General features: G+C 41.4%; 1 protein-coding gene across 1 annotated transcript in view; it reads left to right on the forward strand.

The window, feature by feature from the left end:
- LOC311615420 (lymphokine-activated killer T-cell-originated protein kinase-like) overlaps positions 1–19719 on the forward strand; it is a gene marked incomplete at its 3' end in the record, with an annotated part of 32969 nt that extends 13250 nt beyond the window's left edge. The window contains exon 2 of the mRNA XM_084870836.1: positions 19531–19719. Coding sequence (XP_084726962.1) covers positions 19531–19719 — 189 coding nt within the window. The remainder of the gene's footprint in view (positions 1–19530) is intronic.
- Between the last annotated feature and the right edge of the window lie 1021 nt (positions 19720–20740).

Raw genomic sequence — 20740 nt, forward strand, 5'->3', positions numbered from 1 at the left:
ATTCTTGTATATGATATAAGAAGATGGTTAAGTTTAATTTTTTTGGCATTTATCTGTCTAATTTTCCCAACACCATTTATTAAATAGACTATTTTTACCACATTGTATGGTCTTGCCTCCTTTGTCAAATATTAATTGACCATATAGGCATGGGTTTATTTCTGAACTCTCTATTCTTCTCCATTGGTCTATATGCCTGTTTTATGACAACACCATGCTGTTTCAATTACTATGACCTTGTAATATAGTTGATATCAGATAACATGATACCTCTAACCTTATTTTTCTTTCTCAAGATTGTTTGCCCTTGCCGAAACCAGTTTGGCTCAGTGGATAGAGCATCAGCCTGAGGACTGAAAGGTCCAGGGTTCGATTCCAGTCAGGGGCATGTGCCTTGGTTGCGGGCACATCCCCAGTAGGGGGTGTGCAGGAGGCAGCTGATCGATGTTTCTAACTATCTCTCTCTCCCTTCCTCTCTGTAAAAAAATCAATAAAATATATTTAAAAAAATAAAAATTTAAAAACTATATTGTGATATTTTTTCTCATTTTAAATTTTCACATTAGCACCTCATTTTGTATCCTTTTTCTTTTTTAAAAATATTTTTATTGATTTCAGAGAGTAAGAGAGGGAGAGATAGAAACATCAATGATAAGAGAAAACCATTGATCAGCTGCCTCCTGCACGCTCCCTACTAGGGACTAAGCCCAAAACCCAGGCATGTGCCCTGAACTGGAATTGAGCCACGACCTCCTGGTTCATAGGTTAATGTTCAATCATTGAAACGCTCAGGCCTGGCAGAGCCCTTTTTCTTAACAGAGAACACCCCAAGTTGTATAAGCTTAAGGCCACACAAAGTCCAGATCTACCCCTATTCAAATCCAGTCCCTCAGCAAATGCTATTGTCTCTACTTAAAAGTATGTACAAAGAGAGAATCCAAGATGGCTGCTCGGGTAGGCACCTAGCCGCAGCCGCACGCAACAATTTCAATAAAATACAACTAAAATATAAAATGGACATTACCCAGAACTACAGGAAAGTCAACTGACTAGAAATTCTACAACGAGAAGCAAGGAGAAAACCAGAAGGAAGCGCGGAGGAGCTGTAAAAGCCCAAGGTACGGAGACACGCAGCGCGCGCGGAGAGTACAGAACCGGAGAGGAGGGAGGCCAAGTGCCTGGCTGGCGTTCCCTAGCGGGAAGGAGATAAACACTCGGACTGTGCTGGGCCCCCAACTGCTCTGAACCCCCGTTCTAGGCCAGACCCTGGGGACCCAGGCTCATCCAGAGGGAGCTGGGCTGTAAGGCGGTACTCGGGGAAGCAGCGAAAGGAGGTCCCAGAGGCGCGCACACAGCGCGCAGAGAAGGGCCGGCCGGCTGTGCCGTAGGACTGCCCTGGCGGGAAGGAGACAGGCTCCAGACTGCTCTGAACGCCACCTCCAACTCCACTTCCAACTGAACTGAACCCCAGTTTCGGGCCCATTGCGGGAGAGCTTACACTGTTTGGTAGCAGGCGAAAATCGAGGGCACCTTTCTCTCAGAGGCGCTTGCAACAAGTACTGAAGGACCCTGAGTCTCAGGAGTCGCATAGGGCGGGGCTGACGGAAGCCAAGGCTGTAGGCTCCACCCTGAAACTCCGCCCCCATCAGGAAAGCTGCCTGCGAAAATGCCTAAACCAAATAGGTCACAAACGAAAGAAATGGAGGACAAAAAGCGACTGGATATAGAATTCAAAACCACACTTATAGGGTTTTTCAAGAGACTCCTAGAAAAGGCCGATAAAATAAATGAGACCTATGAGGATATGAAAAGGGATCAACAAGAAATGCTAAGGGATCAACAAGAAATAAAGAATACATTGTCTGAAATAAAAAATATTCTACAGAGTCCTAAAAACAGAATAGAAGATCGCAAGAATCAAGTCAAAGATTTGGAACATAAAGAGCCAGAAGACACTCCTCTGCAGAAGCTAGAAGGCAAGAGAATCCAGAAAATTGAAGATAATGTAAGAAACCTCTGGGACAACTTCAAATGATCCAACATCAGAATCATGGGGGTCCCAGAAGATGAGAGAGAGCAAGATATCGAAAACATACTGAAAGAAATAGTGACAGAAAACTTCCCCCACCTGGGGAAAGAATTGGACTTACAAGTCCAGGAAGCACACAGAACTCCAAATAAGAGGAATCCAAAGAGGACCACAGCAAGACAAATCATAATTAAGATTCCAAGAGCAAAGGACAAAGAGAGAATATTAAAAGCAGCAAGAGCTAAGCAGGTGGTTACCTATAAAGGAGCACCTATACGATTGTCAGCTGATTTCTCAACAGAAACCATGCAGGCCAGACGGGAATGGCAAGAAATATTCAAGGTGATGAATAGCAAGAACCTACAGCCAAAAATACTCTACCCAGCAAAGCTATCACTCAGAATCGAAGGTCAGATAAAGAGCTTCACTAATAAAAAAAAGCTAAAGGAGTTCATCACCACCAAACCAGAATTATATGAATTGCTGAAGGGGGTTCTTCAGAAGAGAAAGTAAATAAAGATAAAAATTATGAACAACAAATACGTAACTATCAACAAGTGAATCTAAAAACCAAGGAAATTAAAAAAAAAATCTGATGAACAATATTAACTGTTGAATATAATAGAATCAGAGGTATGGAAGGGGAGTGAACTGATGATTCTTGGGGAAAAGGGGAGAGGGGAATGTGGGAAGAGACTGAACATAAACTGTGCACCTATGGATGACGACAATGGGGAGTGGGGAAAGGGCAGAGGGTGGGGTGGGAAGGGGGGGGGAAAGGAACACTTGTAATAATATGAACAATAAAAATTTATTAAAAATAAATAAAATAAAAAATAAGAACAAGAAAAAAAAATAAAAAAAAATAAAAGTATGTACAAAGATTGAGCATTTCTCACCATCTTCACTGCCACCACCCTGGTCTCAGCCACCATAATTTTCCACCTGTATTATTGCAATAGCCTCCTAATTTTTTCCCTACTTCCTGCCTTGCCCTCTTTCAGTCTAATCTCAACACAGCAGTCAAAGTGATCATTTTAAACTGAAGTCACATCAGGTTCCTCCTCTGCTTAATACTAAAATTCTAATAATTTTCATCCTTATTCAGAGTAAAGTCCAAAGTCCTTTCTATGGCCTTCAGAGACCTACTTGATCTGTGCTCCTCTATACCTCTCTGATCTTCTTTCTTTTTTAAAAAATGTATTTTTATTGATTACAGAGAGGAAGGGAGAGGGAGAGAGAGAAACATCAATGATGACAGAGAGCCATTGGTTGGCTGCCTCGTGCACACCCTATTGAGGATGGAGCCCAAAACCTGGGCATGTGCCCTGACTGGGAATCGAACTGTGATCTCCTGGTTTATAGATTGAGGCTCAACCACTGAGTAACACTAGCCTGGCTGACCTTCTTTCTTACTCCACTCCCCTAATTTATTACATTTCAGCAACACTGTTTTTGTTATTGTTGTTTGTTTGTTTGTTTGTTTGTTTGTTTTTGGTGTGTGTGTATTTTGTGGTTCCTTGCACATGACAAACCTAATTCTGCATTGGGACTTTAGCCTGATTATTCCTCCTGCATGAAACACTATTCTTTTGGATATATGCATGACTCACTCCCTTATTTCTTCCTGGTCAGTCTCTGCTCATATGTCACTATCAGTGAGGCCTTCCTTATATAAAATTACAACCTCCCCATAATCCCTCTTCTCTGCCTTATTTTTCTGCCTTATTTTCCTCTATATGGTTTGTCATATTCTGACATAATACAGAGTTGGCGGAAGTAGGTTTATAGTTCTTCATGTGGAAATAATACAAATAAATAATTCAATAAATAATAAATAATAATATAAAGAATAAACTCTGTTTTGCATACTCACAACTGTAAACCTACTTCTGCTTACTCCTGTACATCCTTCCCTGTTCATTTGTTTTTCTCTCTCCCCCATTAGAAGTAATCTCCACAAGGAGGGAGGAGGATGTTGTTTTGCTCACAAATGTATTCTTAGCACCCATACATGTGCTTGGCATATAGCAGACATTCAATAAATATCTGTTGAATGAATATATTAATAATGAATTTTATATGCTAACTTAAGCAGTGGTATTAGAGAGTAATAACTCCTTTCTTCTTTTTATTTTAAAAATTGTTTATTTTAAAAATTGTGCATAAACTATACATAGCATAAAATGTACCAATTAATCCATTTTTAAAATTATTTATTTATTTTAAAAATATATTTTATTGATTTTTTTACAGAGAGGAAGGAAGAGGGATAAAGAGCTATAAATGTCGATGAGAGAGAAACATCGACCAGCTGCCTCTTGCACACCCCCTACCGGGGATGAGCCCGCAACCAAGGTACATGCCCTTAACCGGGATCGGACCTGGGACCTTTCAGTCTGCAGGCCGACGCTCTATCCACTGAGCCAAACCGGTTTCAGCTTAATCCATTTTTAAATGTAGAGTTTAAATTTTTTTTATTTTTATTTGAATTCTTTGAGGTGACATTAGTTAATAAAATTGTATAGGTTTCATGAGTACAATTCTATAATACATCATCTGTACATTGTATTGTGTGCTCACCAGCCCAAGTCAAGTCTCCTTTCATTACCATATATGCCCCCTTTTTAAGTGTCGAGTTGATTGGCATTAAGTACATTCACATTGCTATCTATCACTCACATCTATCCAGAACATTTTTTCATGTTGCAAACTGAAACTCTTATCATCTTTATATACTAGGTTAATGCCTAAATTTCTTACAATAAACTATTATTATATTATAATGTTAAAAGACCATTTCCATTTTGGGAGCAGACTAATCAGAAATTTACTAGGTGTACCGGTTAATAATGCAATTTTTTTTCCACTAGATGGAGTTACTATGTTGATATATATGCAATTTGATATGTATGCTATTTTGTTGTATTGCTCCTTCAGATTACCACTTGTTCTGATAGATAGCACACCCACTTTCTGAGCAGCACTTCAAAACATATGAAGAAATGGAAAATTGGGTCTCTGAATGGTCTGCCTCAAAACAAGGAACGTTCTATTGGGACAGTATCCACAATTACCTGAAAGATGGGGAAAATGTGTAGCTAGAGGTGGACATTATTTTTGATGTTTCTCTTGAAATGTTTTCTGTGATTACAAAATCCACATTATTACAGTTAATAATGTGGATTAGCTATTAACTGGTTAATAATGCAGATTAATTATCAACTGGTTAATAATGCAGATTAAGTATTAACCAGTTAATAATGTGGATTAAGCATTAACCGGTAAATAATTAGGATTTTGTAATCCAAAGAAAACACAATAATTTCAAGAGAAACATCAGAAATGCTTTATTCAAAGTAATGCTAAGATTTTGAAACAGCCTAAGTGCCCATCAGCAGATGAGTGGATTAAAAAATTGTGGGACATCTATACAATGGAATACAATGCGGCAATAAAAAAGGAGTTCTTACCATTTGCAACAGCATGGATGGAACTGGAGAGCATTATGCTAAGTGAAATAAGCCAGTCAGAGAAAGATAAATACCACATGATCTCACTCATTTATGGAATATAATGAACAACATAAACTGATGAACAAAAATAGATCCAGAGACAGAGAAACATCAATCAGACCATTAAACCTCAGGGAAGGTAGGGGATGGGAGGGCTAAGGGGGAGAGATCAACCAAAGGACTTGTATGCATGCATATGAGCTTAACAAATGGACACAGACACCAGGGAGGTGAGGGAATTAGTGGGGGTATGGGGAGTAATGGGGAAATAAGGACACATATGTAACACCTTAATTATATTTTTATTGATTTTTTACAGAGAGGAAGAGAGAGGGATAGAGAGTTAGAAACATCGATGAGAGGGAAACATTGATCAACTGCCTCTTGCACACCCCCTTCTGGGGATGTGCCCGCAACCAGGGTACATGTCCTTGACCGGAATAGAACCTGGGACCTTTTAGTCCGCAGGCCGATGCTCCATCACTGAGCCAAACCTGTTTTGGCTGTAACACCTTAATTAATAAAGAAATTAAAAGAAACAAAGCGTGGTTCAAATTGATTATTTGTTTTCGGTAGTGATCAGTATTAGCGGTTTCACCTGGTTTTAGAAGCTCATAATACAACACACCTTCCCGATCCCACCAAACGCAGAGCATTGTCTTCTTTCTGAAGCAATTTGGCCTTGCAGTCGATGTTGATGGTTGACTTGGATCAACCCATGGTTTTGTGCATTTGGAATTCTCAAAATAATTCCACTTTTCATCACCAGCCACAATTCAATGCAAAAAAGACTTTTGTTTGTGCCGTTGAAGCAACATTTTACTGATGACTTTTCAGTTTTCCATTTGTCTTTCATTCAGTTGATGTGGCACCCATTTTCCTTCCTTTAAAGTCTTTCCAATTGCTTGTAAATGATCAGAAATTGTTTGCTGAGCAATGTTTAATCTTTCTGCAAGATGATTTTGAGTTTGACATGCATCTTCATCCAATAATGCTTGTAATTGTTGGTCTTCAAACTTTTTCAGTTGACCTGGATGCTCTTTGTCTTTCACATCAAAATCATCACTTTTAAAGCATTTAAACCAGCATTCACAAGTATCTTGAAATGGAGCATGTTCAACATAAGCTTTCCAAAGTGTACGATACCTTTTAGCAGCACATTTCTTCAAAATAATAATTCAAACTTCCAGTAAATGCTTTTTTTGGGCACAAAATTTGACATTTTTAAGCATAAAAATATCTATGATGTTAACAGCTTCAGAAAATTTGACATATGAAGTTTTGAATCTTGTTGTCAATACAACAAAAAAGCATACACATCAAATCATATATATATCAACATATGTGTAACTCTATCAATTGAAAAAAAATCTGCATTATTAACCGGTACAACTAATATATTCATTTTATAAAGTGATAATTGAGAAATGATTGTGTTCCTCCTATTCTTGGAACAGAATAAGTGTGAAGCTGTCCAGCTTTAAAAATGATTCATTAATGTGTTCCTCTGGGATCTTGAATATTCAACACCAGCTGCTTTTCTCACCAATTTTTAAATTTGATGTTTTATTTAATCTGATATCAAATAAATAGTAAATATTTTACTATTTATGGTATTATTTTAATTTCATCTATTTTCTTTACTTAGAGTTCATTTAATTAGTAATACCTTTGCAGTTGTGCAATGTCATTATCACAGAAAAGGAGGGAAGAAAGTGGCATATATTGAGAGCCTGTAAGTGTTTGATGCATGGTAGATATGCAAAGTGGCCTCCACTTCCTCAGATTGCACTCACTTGTCAATGTACTCAGGCTGACTTTCACCATCTCCATTTCTTGGGGATGCTCTTGACAAGATCGCTAATTACTTCCCTGTCACTAAATTCCAAAGACATTTTTTAGTTTTTGTTCACTTGACAGTGAGACAAATGACCACATGCTTCTCATTAAAGACCCTCTTCTTTTGGTTCATCATTAGAGCTATCAGATTCTACTTTCTATATATTTTTATTATCTTTCCACTTTATTGTATGTCCATTGCCACCACCCAAATTAGCTTGAGACACCATCACCTCTTGTCTGGACTATCCCAATAACCTCTTTTAAAAAACACATTTTACTGTATGATAATCTTCCCCAGCTTTATTGGAATATAATTAATAAACTTGTGAACTATTAACAATTTACAACATGATGATTTGATATACACATATTTTATGAAAGGATTTCCCCCCCCAGGTTAATGTATCTATTATCTCACATATTAACCTTTTTTTGTAAGAACATTTAAATTCTATTCTTTTAGCAAGTTTTAGTTATAAAATATAATGTTATCAACTATAGTCTAATAGCTTCTTTTTAAAAATTTAAAAAATATGTTTTTATTGATTTCAGCAATCAAGGGAGAGGGATAGAGTGCAACATCAATGATGAGAGAGAATCATCAGTGGGTTTCCTCCTGAACACCCCCTCCTGGGATCGAGCCCACAACCCAGGCATATGCCTTGACCGGGAATTGAACCATGACCTCCTGATTCATGGGTTGAAGAGCAACAACTGAGCCAAACTTGCTAGACTAGTCCAATAGCTTATTAACTGGTTTCTTTCTTTAGTTTCTCCCATCTTCCCCTACCATACCCCCACCAGTTCATTTCCTATATAACTGCTAATGATCTCTTCCAACTATTATCACACAACTCTCATAGTTATAATGGATTTTCCTTGCTCTGGAGTTCAGTATCATTACTTTGTTCTACTGAGCTCTTCCTCCTCTGGTTCCTGTTTGCCTTGCCAGCCTCAATTTGGGCCACTCTCCCCTTTTTTTTTTTTTTCTTTGTCCTTAAGTCTTTGTGTTGCTTGAATAAGGCATAAACTCATTTATGGATCTTTCTATATTCTCTTCCCCCTACTAAGGCCACTTTTGATTCATTTATTCATTCATTCAATAAATACTAAGTGCCTACTAGGTGCCAGGCAATATTCTAAATCTTGAGAATACAGAGGTGAGTAAAATAAGGTTTCTGTGCTTGTGAGCATTCTAGAAGGAGGGGAGAAGTGAAAAATAATTAATATAATTAATAAATAAACTGCCTAGTGTTTTAGAAAGTGATATGTACTATGGGAAAGAGAAAAAGTAGGGAGCAAGGTAAATGGGTTTGAGGGTGCAGGGGAGGATGGGTCAGTGAGTGGGTGAAGGTTTTGATGGGGAGGTCAAGGTAAGGCCCATTGAAACAATGATATTTAAGCAAAGACATGAAGGAGGTGAAATAAAAAGCCATGTAGATATCTGAAGGAAAAACTTTCTAGGGGGAGGCAGAAGCCAGTGTAAACCTGTGAAGGGGAATCTTGTGAAGTGTGTTTGAAGAACTGCAAGGAGGATAGTATGGCTGGTGTGGAATGGTAGGATATGGTGTCAAGAAGCTTGTTTTTTATTTCTTTCTTTGAGTGAGATGTGAAGCTATTGGAAAGTCTTGAGAAGCACAGTTACATAATATAATTTATTTTATGAAAAGATTCCCCTGTCTGCTATGTTGGGAATAGACCATAGAAGGGAATATGATGGGAGGAGGTAGGGAGACTAGTAAAGAAATATTGTAGTAATCCAAATGAGAGTGGGTAGGGCCAGAATAGTAACAGTTGAAGTGGGAGGAAGGGGTTGAATTATGGATATATTATGACAGTATATCCATCTGGACTTGCTGGTTGAATATAGAGTGTGAGTAGGGCCATACTCTATATGTAGGGCCTGAAGCTTATATAATTTGTGGACCCTTGTTTTAAAAATAACACAAAATTGTCTGGCCAGTGTGGCTTAGTTGTTGAGAGTTGACTCATGAACCAAGAGCTCACTGGCTTAATTCCATGTCAGGGCATGCTGGCCTAGTATAGTGACCCTATTAAAATGTACGTCAGATTATGTCACTCCTCTTCTTATAACACTCCAGTGTCTCACCTCTTGTTCTGAAGATAAGGTAAAATCATGGCTCACAAGCCTCTACACAGTCTGGCTATATCAGTTTACATGCCTACCAGCAGTGAATGAGGGTTCCTTTTCTCCACATCCTCTCCAACACTTGCTATTACTTGTCTTGTTGATAATAGTCATTCTAACAGGTGTGAGGTAATATCTCATTGTAGTTTTGATTTGAATTTCCCTAATAGGGAAGTTGAACATCTTTTCATGTATCTGTTGGCCATTTGTATGTATTTTGGGGAGAAATGTCTGTGGAAGCTAATGAATAGAATAAATTGATAAACAAAATATATCCAGAGACATGGAAAGATGCAACATACTGAGGATACTCAGAAGGAGAGGGGGAGGGAAGAGATCTGCCAAAGAATTTATATGCATACTAGTAGCCCTGTGCATGAATCTTTGCACTAGTAGCTCTCTGTGGGACCTGGCCACTTTGCACCTGTGCTCAGAGGCTCCCCTTGGCCCAGAGGCTCATCCGTGGCCAGCTGCTTGCTGTGGTGATGAGGCAAGCATTCCACCAGGCTGCTCACACTGCCCCCTCTCAGTGGCTGTGCTGAGCCCCAGTTCCGACTGCTCTGAACCCCAGTTCTAGGCCAATCCCTGGGGACCCAGGCTCAAGCAGAGGGAGACGGGGCTGGGAGGCGGAGTCCCAGGGGAGCAGCGAAAGGCAGAGCCCCCGGAGTCGCGCACATGGCGTGCAGAGGATAGTCTGTTGACTCTGATGCTAGACTCCCCTAGCGGGAAGGTGAAAAAAGCTCCAGACTGGGAGGAATGCGATGAGGAGCAGGAGCCGCTGCCAGACACTGGCCAGCTGGGTTGCCCAGCAAGGAGCCGGGCGACGGGGCCCCCAGGGGGAGTGGTGCCGCTGGGCCCTAGACCGCTGATTGTGGGCCATGGAGCCGAGGCCAGGGGCTGCTTCCTGGGTGGCGCCGACCCCGGTAACAGGCTGAAGCCACGCAGGAGGCTGTGGAGAACAAAGGGGTGCTGCAGGCCAGACTGCTGAGCTTCCAGGATGAGGAGGAAGAAACCGAAGAAGTTTTCAATGTGAAGAAATCAAGGGAGAGCAAAAGATAGTAAAATTACTTAAGAAAGAATACAAAGAAGATCTTGAAAAATCGAAGACTAAGACAGAACTCAACTCAGCAGCCAACATTGCAACATAAATGCGTTTAAAAAAAAAAAGGACATAATGTTGGAACGGCGGCAGCCAGGCCCAGAGTGGCCAGGCACAAGGCAGTGGCAGCCGGGCCCGGAGCAGTAGCAGCCAGGTCCCAGAGCAGCAGCAGCCAGAACCAGAGCAGCAGCAGCCAGGCCCGGAGCAGCCAGACCTGAGGCAGTGGCAGCCAGGCCTGGGGCGGAGGCGGCCAAGCCCAGGTGGCCAGGCCAGAAGCACCCAGGCCCAGAGCTGCCGGGCCCGGAGCATCCAGGCTGGGAGTGGCCAGGCCTGGAGCAGCAGCTGTCAGGCTGGGAGAAGCCAGGCCCGGAGCTGCCGGGCCCGGAGCAGCTGGGCCCAGGGCAGCAGCAACCAAGCCCGGAGCAACCAGGTCGGAAGCAGCCAGGCCCGGAGTGACCGGGCCCGAAGCAGCTGGGCCCAGAGCAGCCGGGTCGGGAGCAGCTAGGCCCGGAGCAGCAGCTGCTAGGCTGGAAGCAGCCGGCCCGACCCGGAGCAGCTGGTTGTGGAGTGGATTGACAGTTCTCAGGGAAAGGGGGAGTGGTGGATGCGGGAAGAGACTGAACATCAACTGTGCATCTATGGATGAGGACAATGGGGGTGGGGAGGGGGTGAGGGAGGGGTGGGTACCTGGTGGAGGGGGGAAGAAATGAGGAACTTTTGTAATAATATGAACAATAAAGATTGATTTAAAAAAAAAGATATATGCATCCCTATATTCATTACAGCATTATTCATGGTGACTAAGACATGGAAACAACTGGTGTCCTTTGATTGGATAAAGAGAACATGGTACATATATACAATGGAATACTACTCAACCATAAGAAAGCTACAACTTGGATGACTCTTGAGAATATCATGTTAAGAAGAATAAGTCCGAGAGAAAAAGTTATGAACCATATGATTTCACTCATATGTGATATATAAAAGTGAAAGTAATAATTGAACAAAGAAGAAAAACAAAACCTCATAGACTCAGACAACAGTGTGGTGATTACCAGAGAGAAAGGGGGTGGGGGAACTGTAAAGGGGAGATACATGGTAATGGAAGGAGATTTGACTTGGGGTGATGAACACACAATACAACATACAGATGATGTATTATAGAATTGTACACTTGAAACCTATATAATTCTATTAACCAATGTCACCCCTACAAATTTGATCTTAAAAATTTGTAACCTAAAATTTTATAATTAAAAAATATTGCCTGTATTCATCTAAAAAAAACCACAAGTCTATTATTCTTTTGACATATGGTCATCCACTATTATTCTTTTGACATATGGTCATGCACTATTTTCTAGCTTAGTTGAGATTATACTGCACATATAATTTTTTTAAAAAAATGTTTTTATTGATTCCAGTGAGGAAGGGAGAGGTAGAAAGAGATAAAAACATCAGTGATGAGGGAGAATTTATCGGCTGCCTCCTGCATGGCTACTGAACATCCAGCCCACAATCTGGGCATGTGCAGTGACCAGAAATAGAACCATGACCTGCTGGTTTAGAAGTCGACGCTCAACGACTAAGCAACACTGGCCAGGCTGTACATATAATTTTTTATTCTACTTTTTTTTCCTCTCCACATAATGCCATTTTCCTTTTAAAATATTTTTTCTCAACTCCTTTTATTTTTTATTTATTTATTTTTTTAAAAAATATATATTTTATTGATTTTTTTTTTTTACAGAGAGGAAGAGAGAGGAATAGAGAGTTAGAATTGCCGATGATCATCGATCAGCTGCCTCTTGCACACCCCCTACTGGAGATGTGCCTGCAACCAAGATACATGCCCTAGACTGGAATCGAACCCGGGACCTTTCAGTCCGCAGGCTGACGCTTTATCCACTGAGCCAAACCAGTTTCAGTTCAATTCCTTTTAGAAATAGCCCCATATTTATTTTAGAAAAGAAGCAGAGTAATAAAATCCTTGAAAAAGAAAAGCATGGAAAAGAAAAAGATTGGAAGAGAAAAGTATGGTTCTGCAATTACTAAGAAATGGCTTCCATTTAATTTTTCATGACTTTGAAAATCTAGCATCTACTTTTTTCTTCTTTCTGTATATGTATTATATTTTTCCCTATTTATATTTGGACAGTTTTGTTGGGGGTCAGTATGCCTAAGTGACTGTGTCTGAGGAACATTATGCCATTTTGGAAAAATTTTCAATAATTCAATTTTAGGAAAACCCAAAGAAAATTATTGTTCTTTTAAGCTACCAAAACTGATACAATAATGGCAAATAGAGTATTAAAATGTTAGATCCAAAGTATAGAGATTATCTAGTCCAATTCTCCTTAATTGTACAGATGGAGAAACTGAGCTCCAAAGAGTAAAAACAAATCACTATAGGTCACACAGGTTCTAATTCAGTCTGGACTAATTGTAGGTTTCCTGATTCCTAGGCCACCACTTTATAAAACTTCTGAAACCCTTTGAATTAATTAATTAATTCTTGTAAGAACTAAGTGAAGCATGTTAGCTTTATTTATTCTAACTTAGAACCATTTACTGAAAAAAAGTTATTAGATGTCTGTAAGCCAAAATGGTTCTATTGCAATTAAACATGCTTTTAATCATTCCAAGGAGAACAAACTATTAAGTGGGCCTGTCATCTTGGGAATTAGCTTTTAGTTTCTTGGCAACCAGTTTAAAGATCACCACTTCTCACCTGGCATCTTAAATTCCTTTTACACTAGCCATTAAAAAAAAAAAAAATTAAGCAAATACAGGCATGATATTAGCTGCCTTTCAGTGTTCCTCCAGCAAATGAATTAATGGGAATCAGGAATGTGTCATTGCTGGAATTTCATAAAGTATTAAAATGCATCCATTTTCTTGTTTTTTTTTCCCAAATGACTTCCTTAGGCTTCAATTTCTTATCTACCATTTGCTGTATGGAGTAAGCAGGAATGTGCAATATATTTCCTGATGTAATTCATTGTGGTAATTATTGTCTGAACATGATAAAGTAATTTGTCAAAGCAGACTTGAATTAAGGTGTGTATAAAAGATTTTTTAGAGAGAATCCAAGATGGCTGCCCAGGTAAACACTTAGCTGCAGCTGCACACAACAATTTCAATAAAATACAACTAAAATATAAAATGGACATTACCCAGAACTACAGGAAAGTTGACTGACTGGAAATTCTACAATGAGAAGCAAGGAGAAAACCAGAAGGAAGTGCGGAGGAGCTATAAAAGCCTAAGGTACGGAGACACGCTGCTTGTGGAGAGGACGGAGCCGGAGAGGAGGGCGGCTGAGTGCCTGGCTGGCGTTCCCTAGCAGGAAGGAGATAAAAGCTCCGACTGTGCTGGGCCCCAGTTCCGAATGCTCTGAACCCCAGTTCTAGGCCAGTCCCCGGGGACCCAGGTTCATCCATAGGGAGCTGGGCTGTAAGGCAGAACCCCGGGGAAGCGGGAAAGGAGGTCCCGGAGGCGCGCACATTGCGTGCAGAGAAGGGACGGTTGGCTGTGCCACGGGATTGCCCTGGCGGGAAGGAGACAGGGGCTCCAGACTGCTCTGAACGCCACCTCCAACTCCACTTCCAACTGAGCTGAACCCCAGTTCCGGGCTCATTGGGGGAGAGCCTACACTGTTTGGTAGCAAGCGAAAATCGAGGGCACCTTTCTCTCAGAGGCGCTTGCAACGAGTACTGAAGGACCCTGAGATCCAGGAGCCGCATAGGGCGGGGCTGAGGGAAGCCAAGCCTTTAGGCTCCACAATGAAACTCCGCTCCATCTGTAGCTGCGAAATGCGACAACGAAATAGATCACAAACCAAAGAAATGGAGGACAAAAAGCGACTAGATAAAGAGTTCAAATCTACGCTTAAAAGGTTTTTCAAGAATTTCCTAGAAAAGATTGATAAGACCTATGAGGATATGAAAAGAGATCAACTAGAATTGATAAGGAATCAACAAGAAATGATAAGGGATCGACAAGAAATAAAGAATACATTGTCTGAAATAAAAAATATTATACAGAATCCTAAAAACAGAATGGAAGATCGCAAGAATCAAGTCAAAGATTTGGAACATAAAGATCCAGAAGACACTCCTCCACAGAAGCTAGAAGGCAAGAGAATCCAGAAAATTGAAGATAATGTAAGAAACCTCTGGGACAACTTCAAGCGAACCAACATCAGAATTATGGGGGTCCCAGAAGATGAGAGAGAGCAAGATATCGAAAACATACTGAAAGAAATAGTGACAGAAAACTTCCCCCACCTGGTGAAAGAATTAGACTTACAAGTCTAGGAAGCGCACAGAACTCCAAACAAAAGGAATCCAAAGAGGACCACAGCAAGACAAATCATAATTAAAATTCCAAGAGCAAAAGACAAAGACAGAATATTAAAAGCAGCAAGAGCAAAGAAGGTAGTTACCTATAAAGGAGCACCTATACGATTGTCAGCTGATTTCTCAACAGAAACCATGCAGGCCAGACGGGAATGGCAAGAAATATTCAAGGTGATGAATAGTAAGAACCTACAGCCAAAGATAATCTACCCAGGAAAGCTATCACTCAGAATTGAAGGTCAGATAAAGAGCTTCACTAATAAAAAAAAGCTAAAGGTGTTCATCAGCACCAAACCAGAATTATATGAATTGCTGAAGGGGGTTCTTTCAGAAGAGAAGGTAAATAAAGATAAAAATTATGAACAACAAATATGTAACTGTCAAAAAGTTAATCTAAAAACCAAGGAAATTAAAAAAAAATCTGATGAACAATATTAACTGTTGAATATAATAGAATCAGAGGTATGGAAGGGGAGTGAACTGACGATTCTTGGGGAAAAGGGGAGAGGGGGATGTGGGAAGAGACTGAACATAAACTGTGCACCTATGGATGAGGACAATGGGGAGTGGGGAAAGGGCAGAGGGTGGGGTGGGAACCTGGTGGAGGAGAGCAATGTTGGGGGGGGGGAAAGGAACATTTGTAATAATATGAACAATAAAAAATTATTTTAAAAAATCAATAAAAATGTATTTTTTAAAAAATATTTTTTTAATAATTAAAGCAAATGAGTTGGAAATTTTAGTTCAAACACCTAGGGAATTGGTAAGTTGGGAGTTCAGGGTTTCTTTCTTTCCTTTCTTGGATTTTCCTCCTTCAAGTATTCACTGTTATCATGTTGTCTGCTTTGACATTCCAAGAGAGCTTGTTCTTTCCAAAAAGTACCTATAGTGCCCAAATTATTTCCTGCCACCATGGAAATGCCCAGGTCCCCAGTGCCTTGATCTCAGTCAGTGAGCAGAGGAATTATAGACAGAGAATCTCATTTGATTTTATTGCTGGAGAACTGAAGCTCGAGAGGTATGGTCACTTGCCCAAGGTTAATGACAGAGCTGGAATTTGAGTATTCTGAGGACTGGCTTAGCCTATTATGAGTCTTAGCTTCCTTCCCTGGAAAATGGAAATCAATATATGTACTCAGGTTACTGTGAGGATCAAATATGACAAAATTAGTGAAAACACTTTTAAAACTGGAATTTGGTACAGGTACCTTAAAATTTCCCCCATTAAGCTAAGCTGCTTTCCTTATGCCAAGTGTTAATAACTAGTAAATGTTAGTATGTGTCTATCCAAGTGGTATTTTAAAAATTATTTTTTCAATTACAGTTGACATAGAAAATTATATTACACTGAGTGGTCAGATTATTATGATCTCTGAATGCATAATAAAATCTGGTCACTCAGTATATATCCTATATGATATAATAAAAAGCTAAGATGCAAATTGTCCCCTTGACCAGGAGTTCGACCAGCAGGCAGGCTGGCCAACTGCCCATGTCCCCTCCCCCTGGACAGGCTGGCTGAACCCCACCCATGCATGAATTCATGCACTGGGCCTATATATATATATATATATATTAGAGTGGCCACTCAGTATAGTTTCAGATGTACAACATAGTGATTTGATATTTATATAATTTACAAAGTGATCACCCTGTTAAATCCAGTAACCATCTGGTTCCATACATAGTTATTACAATACTAGAGGCCTGGCGCATGTTGTGCAATTGGGGGGAGGGGGGAGGTGTCCCTCAGCCAAGCCTGCACCCTCTCCAATCTGGGATCTATCAAGGGATGTCCTACTGCCTGTTTAGGCTCAATCCCAGTCAGACATCCCTCTCACAATCCAGGACTGCTGGCACCCAACTGCCTGCCTGCCTGTCAGCCTGATCACCCCCTAATCACTCCCCTGCCAGCCTGATGATGTCTAACTGCTCTCCTGCCAGCCCAATTGCCCCTAACTGCCCTCCCCTGCAAGCCTGGTTGCCTCAAACTGCCCTCCCCTGCTGGCCATTTTGTGTGCCCATCTTGTGTCCACATGGAGGTGGCCATCTTTGACCACCTGAGGGCAACCATCGTGTGTTGGAGTGATGGTCAATTTGCATATTAGGCTTTTATTATATAGGATTATTGACTATATTCCTTGTACTGTATTTTACATCCCCGTGACTATTTATATAACTGGTAATTTGTACTTCTTAATCCCGCCATCTTTTTCACTCACCCTCCAGCCCCCCTACCATCTGGCAACCATCAACTGTTCTCTGTATCTAAGAGTTTTTTCTGTTTTGCTTGTTTGTTTATTTTATTTTTCTAAATTCCACATATAAGTCAAATCATATAGTATTTGTCTTTTTTGGTCTGACTTATTTCATTAGCATAGTATCCTCTAGGTCCATCCATATTGTCACAAATGGCAAGATTTCAGTTTTTTTCTATGGCTGAGTAAAATTCCATTTTTACATATGTATCACATCTTTTTTTTTTTTTTTTTTAGGGTGTATCTGAATTTATTGATAAAGTAGCTGCAGAGTCTTCAGATAAATGCAAAGATCCAGCTTTGAGTTCTGAATTCACAGTAGATTCCACATGATAAAGGCTCAGTTCTGAGTCACATATAACAAATCTATCAATCTGGTGTGGTGCCCACAATATATCAGGTTTGGTACCCCTCATGTTTATTGATGTGTTCAAAGTGTCCAGTCAGGTCCATTCACTGAATATCAGAATTGGACCACACTGGCACCCTGATCTCAGATCTCCAGTCTCCAAAACTGTGAAAAAGTTATTTCTGTTGTTTAAGCCATTCAGTCTATGGTATTTTGTTATGGCAGCCCAAGCAGACTGCATTCTAGTGCTGAAGTTATGTTCAGTCTTCCAGTTTAACAAGTCAAGTGCTCACTTCCCATAGGTGGCGTCTGAGCGAAGGAAAGCCATGTTGCTTCTGTGTTCCTCAGCAGAAGATGGACAGGAGCATTGTCCAACAGAAATACAGTGTGAATCATAGTTTTCCACTTAGGAGGCGCCGCACCGCCCCCTCAAGCCTGGTGGCCACGCTCTCGCGAGAGTCACCCCTGACCCGGACAAGATGGCGGCGCGGCCCGTGACGTAGGCCCACCGACTGGGACCCACGACCCCACAGCCGTGCCTCCGCGACGCGCGGCCACGCCTCGGGCTCGGTACTGTACATCTTCTTTATCTAATTGTGTATTAAAAGGCACTTGGGTTGATTCCATATCTTGGCCATTGTAAGTAACGCTGGAATGAACATATATCTTTTTAAATTAGTGTTTTGGATTTCTTCAGATAAATACCTGGAAGTGAATTGCGGGTTCATATAGATGTTCTTTTTTATTGTTATTTTTTTGTGAAGAACCTCAATACTGTTGTCCTTAGCTGCTGCGTCAATTTACAATCCCACGAACAGTGCGGGAGGGTTTCCTTTTCTCTACATCCTCATCAACACTTGTGTGTTGATTTCTTGATGATAGCCATTCTGTCAGGTGTGAAGTGATACCTTTGGGGTTTTTAAATTTTTAAAAATTCGTTTGGGTGACGTTTATGAAATTATATAGGTTTAAGTGTACAGTTTTATGCTAGTAGTACATTATCCATATATTGCATTGTGTGTTTACCATGCAAAACTCTTTTCCCCTCACCGTTTATCCCCCTTTACTCTCTTCTCCCTCCACTAACTCCCTTTTCCCTCTTGTAATCACCATGCTGCCTCTGTGTTTATGAGGTTTTTTTTTTTTTTAATTCCTTCAACCCCTCTCCCCTCTGACAGCTGCCAGTCTGTTTGTTTTCTGCATCTATGGGCCTGTTTATATATATTTTTGTTTATTTTATTTGTTAGATTCCACATATAAGTGAAATCATATGGTATTGTCTTTCTATAACCGGTTCACGGACACTATCACAAAATGTAAGTGTATATATATATATATATATATATATATATATATATATATATATATATATATTGCCGAGTAGTATTTGATTGTGTAAATGTACCACAGCTTTTTATTCACTCATCTACTGATGGACACTTCGCTGCTTCCAAATATTGGCTATTGTTAATAACGCTGCAACGAACATAGGGATGTCTATATTCGTTTATTCAGAGAAAATGGGTCTGTGGAGGTCACTAGATTAGGTATGCTGCAGCCTCCCAGTCATTGTAACTTTTTGCGTGGGGTGGAGATGAGGGAGCTGGAGCAAAGCCTGGCCTTCACCGGGAACAACCGCTCCGCTCCCTGAGATAAAGTTTGGCTCTGGCCCGCGCTAGACAGGGGCGGGGCTACTCGAACGGGGTCTCAAGAGGCCGCGATTGGCTCGGGGGGATAAGAGGGGGCGGGGCTAGTTTACCGTTGCCATTGGTCCCGAGGTCTCATTGAGGCTCGAGGGGGCGCGAGGGGGCGCCCGGGCGAGCGCAGGTCTGCTGCTCCGCCTAGGGCATCGGAGGCTTGGGTATCGGAGTGTAAGCTTGTGTAGCCGACTTGGTTGCTGCGGGGACGCTTGTGCCATTCAACAGCTGGCCTCACGGGCCAGTCTCAGTGAGCGACTGAGAGCGTTGCCGAAGCGACTTCGGTGGCTGGAAAGAGGCGGCGGCGGCAGATCCGCTACCTCAGCGGTGACCCGAGCGGAGATGCAGTTGCTTCTGAGGCTCCGGGTAAATGTCCCCAGTTCTGGTCCTAGAGAGGGCGGCCACATCCAGGTCTAGCCGGCCGCTCTGGCTAACCGGTGGGATTTAGGGAGGAGATGCTCAGAATATCAGGGCCCCCCTCAACTCCCCCACACCCGGCTTCTGAAGAGTCAGGTTTTCCACGGATGCAGTTGGTCCTTTCCCTTCACCCTAGACCTCGCCTCCCTCCTCCGGCTCGGGCGCCACACTAGGGGGCGCTCCTGCCGCTGCTTCACCTGAGGTAACTCCGGCACCCACACCCCCTGAGTGCGCTGGCAACGGTGTACCCCTTCGTGGGAACTAATGGCGCCCTCTCGTATTTGATCCACATGCCAGGGACCCGGACACTCTCCTTGCTACGGGGTCCTTGGCTTCAGGGTCCTAAGAGTCTCAGCTTGAGGTTTCCCCAGTAGGTGAGTTCTGAACTTTTCCAATCTGACTGGGAAAGCAGGTTTCAACCACGGGCTGGTCCTAAATCGGGTCGCGGGGAAGAAGCCGGTTGGAGAGGCGCACACTGTAGCGGAAACCGCCATCGCTGAACGCAGAGTTCTCATGGAGCCCTTGGGACCCATGTCTTCTTTACATTTGGTCTCCATGCTGAGAAAACCACTCTTTGAGACAATATAGTTGGGACCCCTCAAGTTCTATATTTTTGTTTCTTTTATTTTTTTTAAAAAAAATATTTTATTGCCAAAACCGGTTTGGCTCAGTGGATAGAGCGTGGCCTGCGGACTGAAGGGTCCCAGGTTCGATTCTGGTCAAGGACATGTACCTTGGTTGCGGGCACATCCCCAGTAGGGGGCGTGCACAGGAGGCAGCTGATCGATGTCTCTCATCGATGTTTCTAGCTCTCTATCCCTCTCCCTTCCTCTCTGTAAAAAAATTAAGTTAATTAAAAAATTTAAGTTAACAAGATCTAAAATTAAGTTCATTTGTAATGATGATTTCAATCACAAACTTTTCAGGATAAAGATCAATCAAGTCCAAATGAAAGAAGTGGCATTTTTTTTTTTTTTTTTTTACATTCTCCTCATCCTAATGCACTGGAATTATATGTGTT

This window comes from Pipistrellus hanaki (assembly GCF_964339955.1).
Source record: "Pipistrellus hanaki genome assembly, chromosome: X".
In the NCBI taxonomy this organism is placed as follows: domain Eukaryota; kingdom Metazoa; phylum Chordata; class Mammalia; order Chiroptera; family Vespertilionidae; genus Pipistrellus; species Pipistrellus hanaki.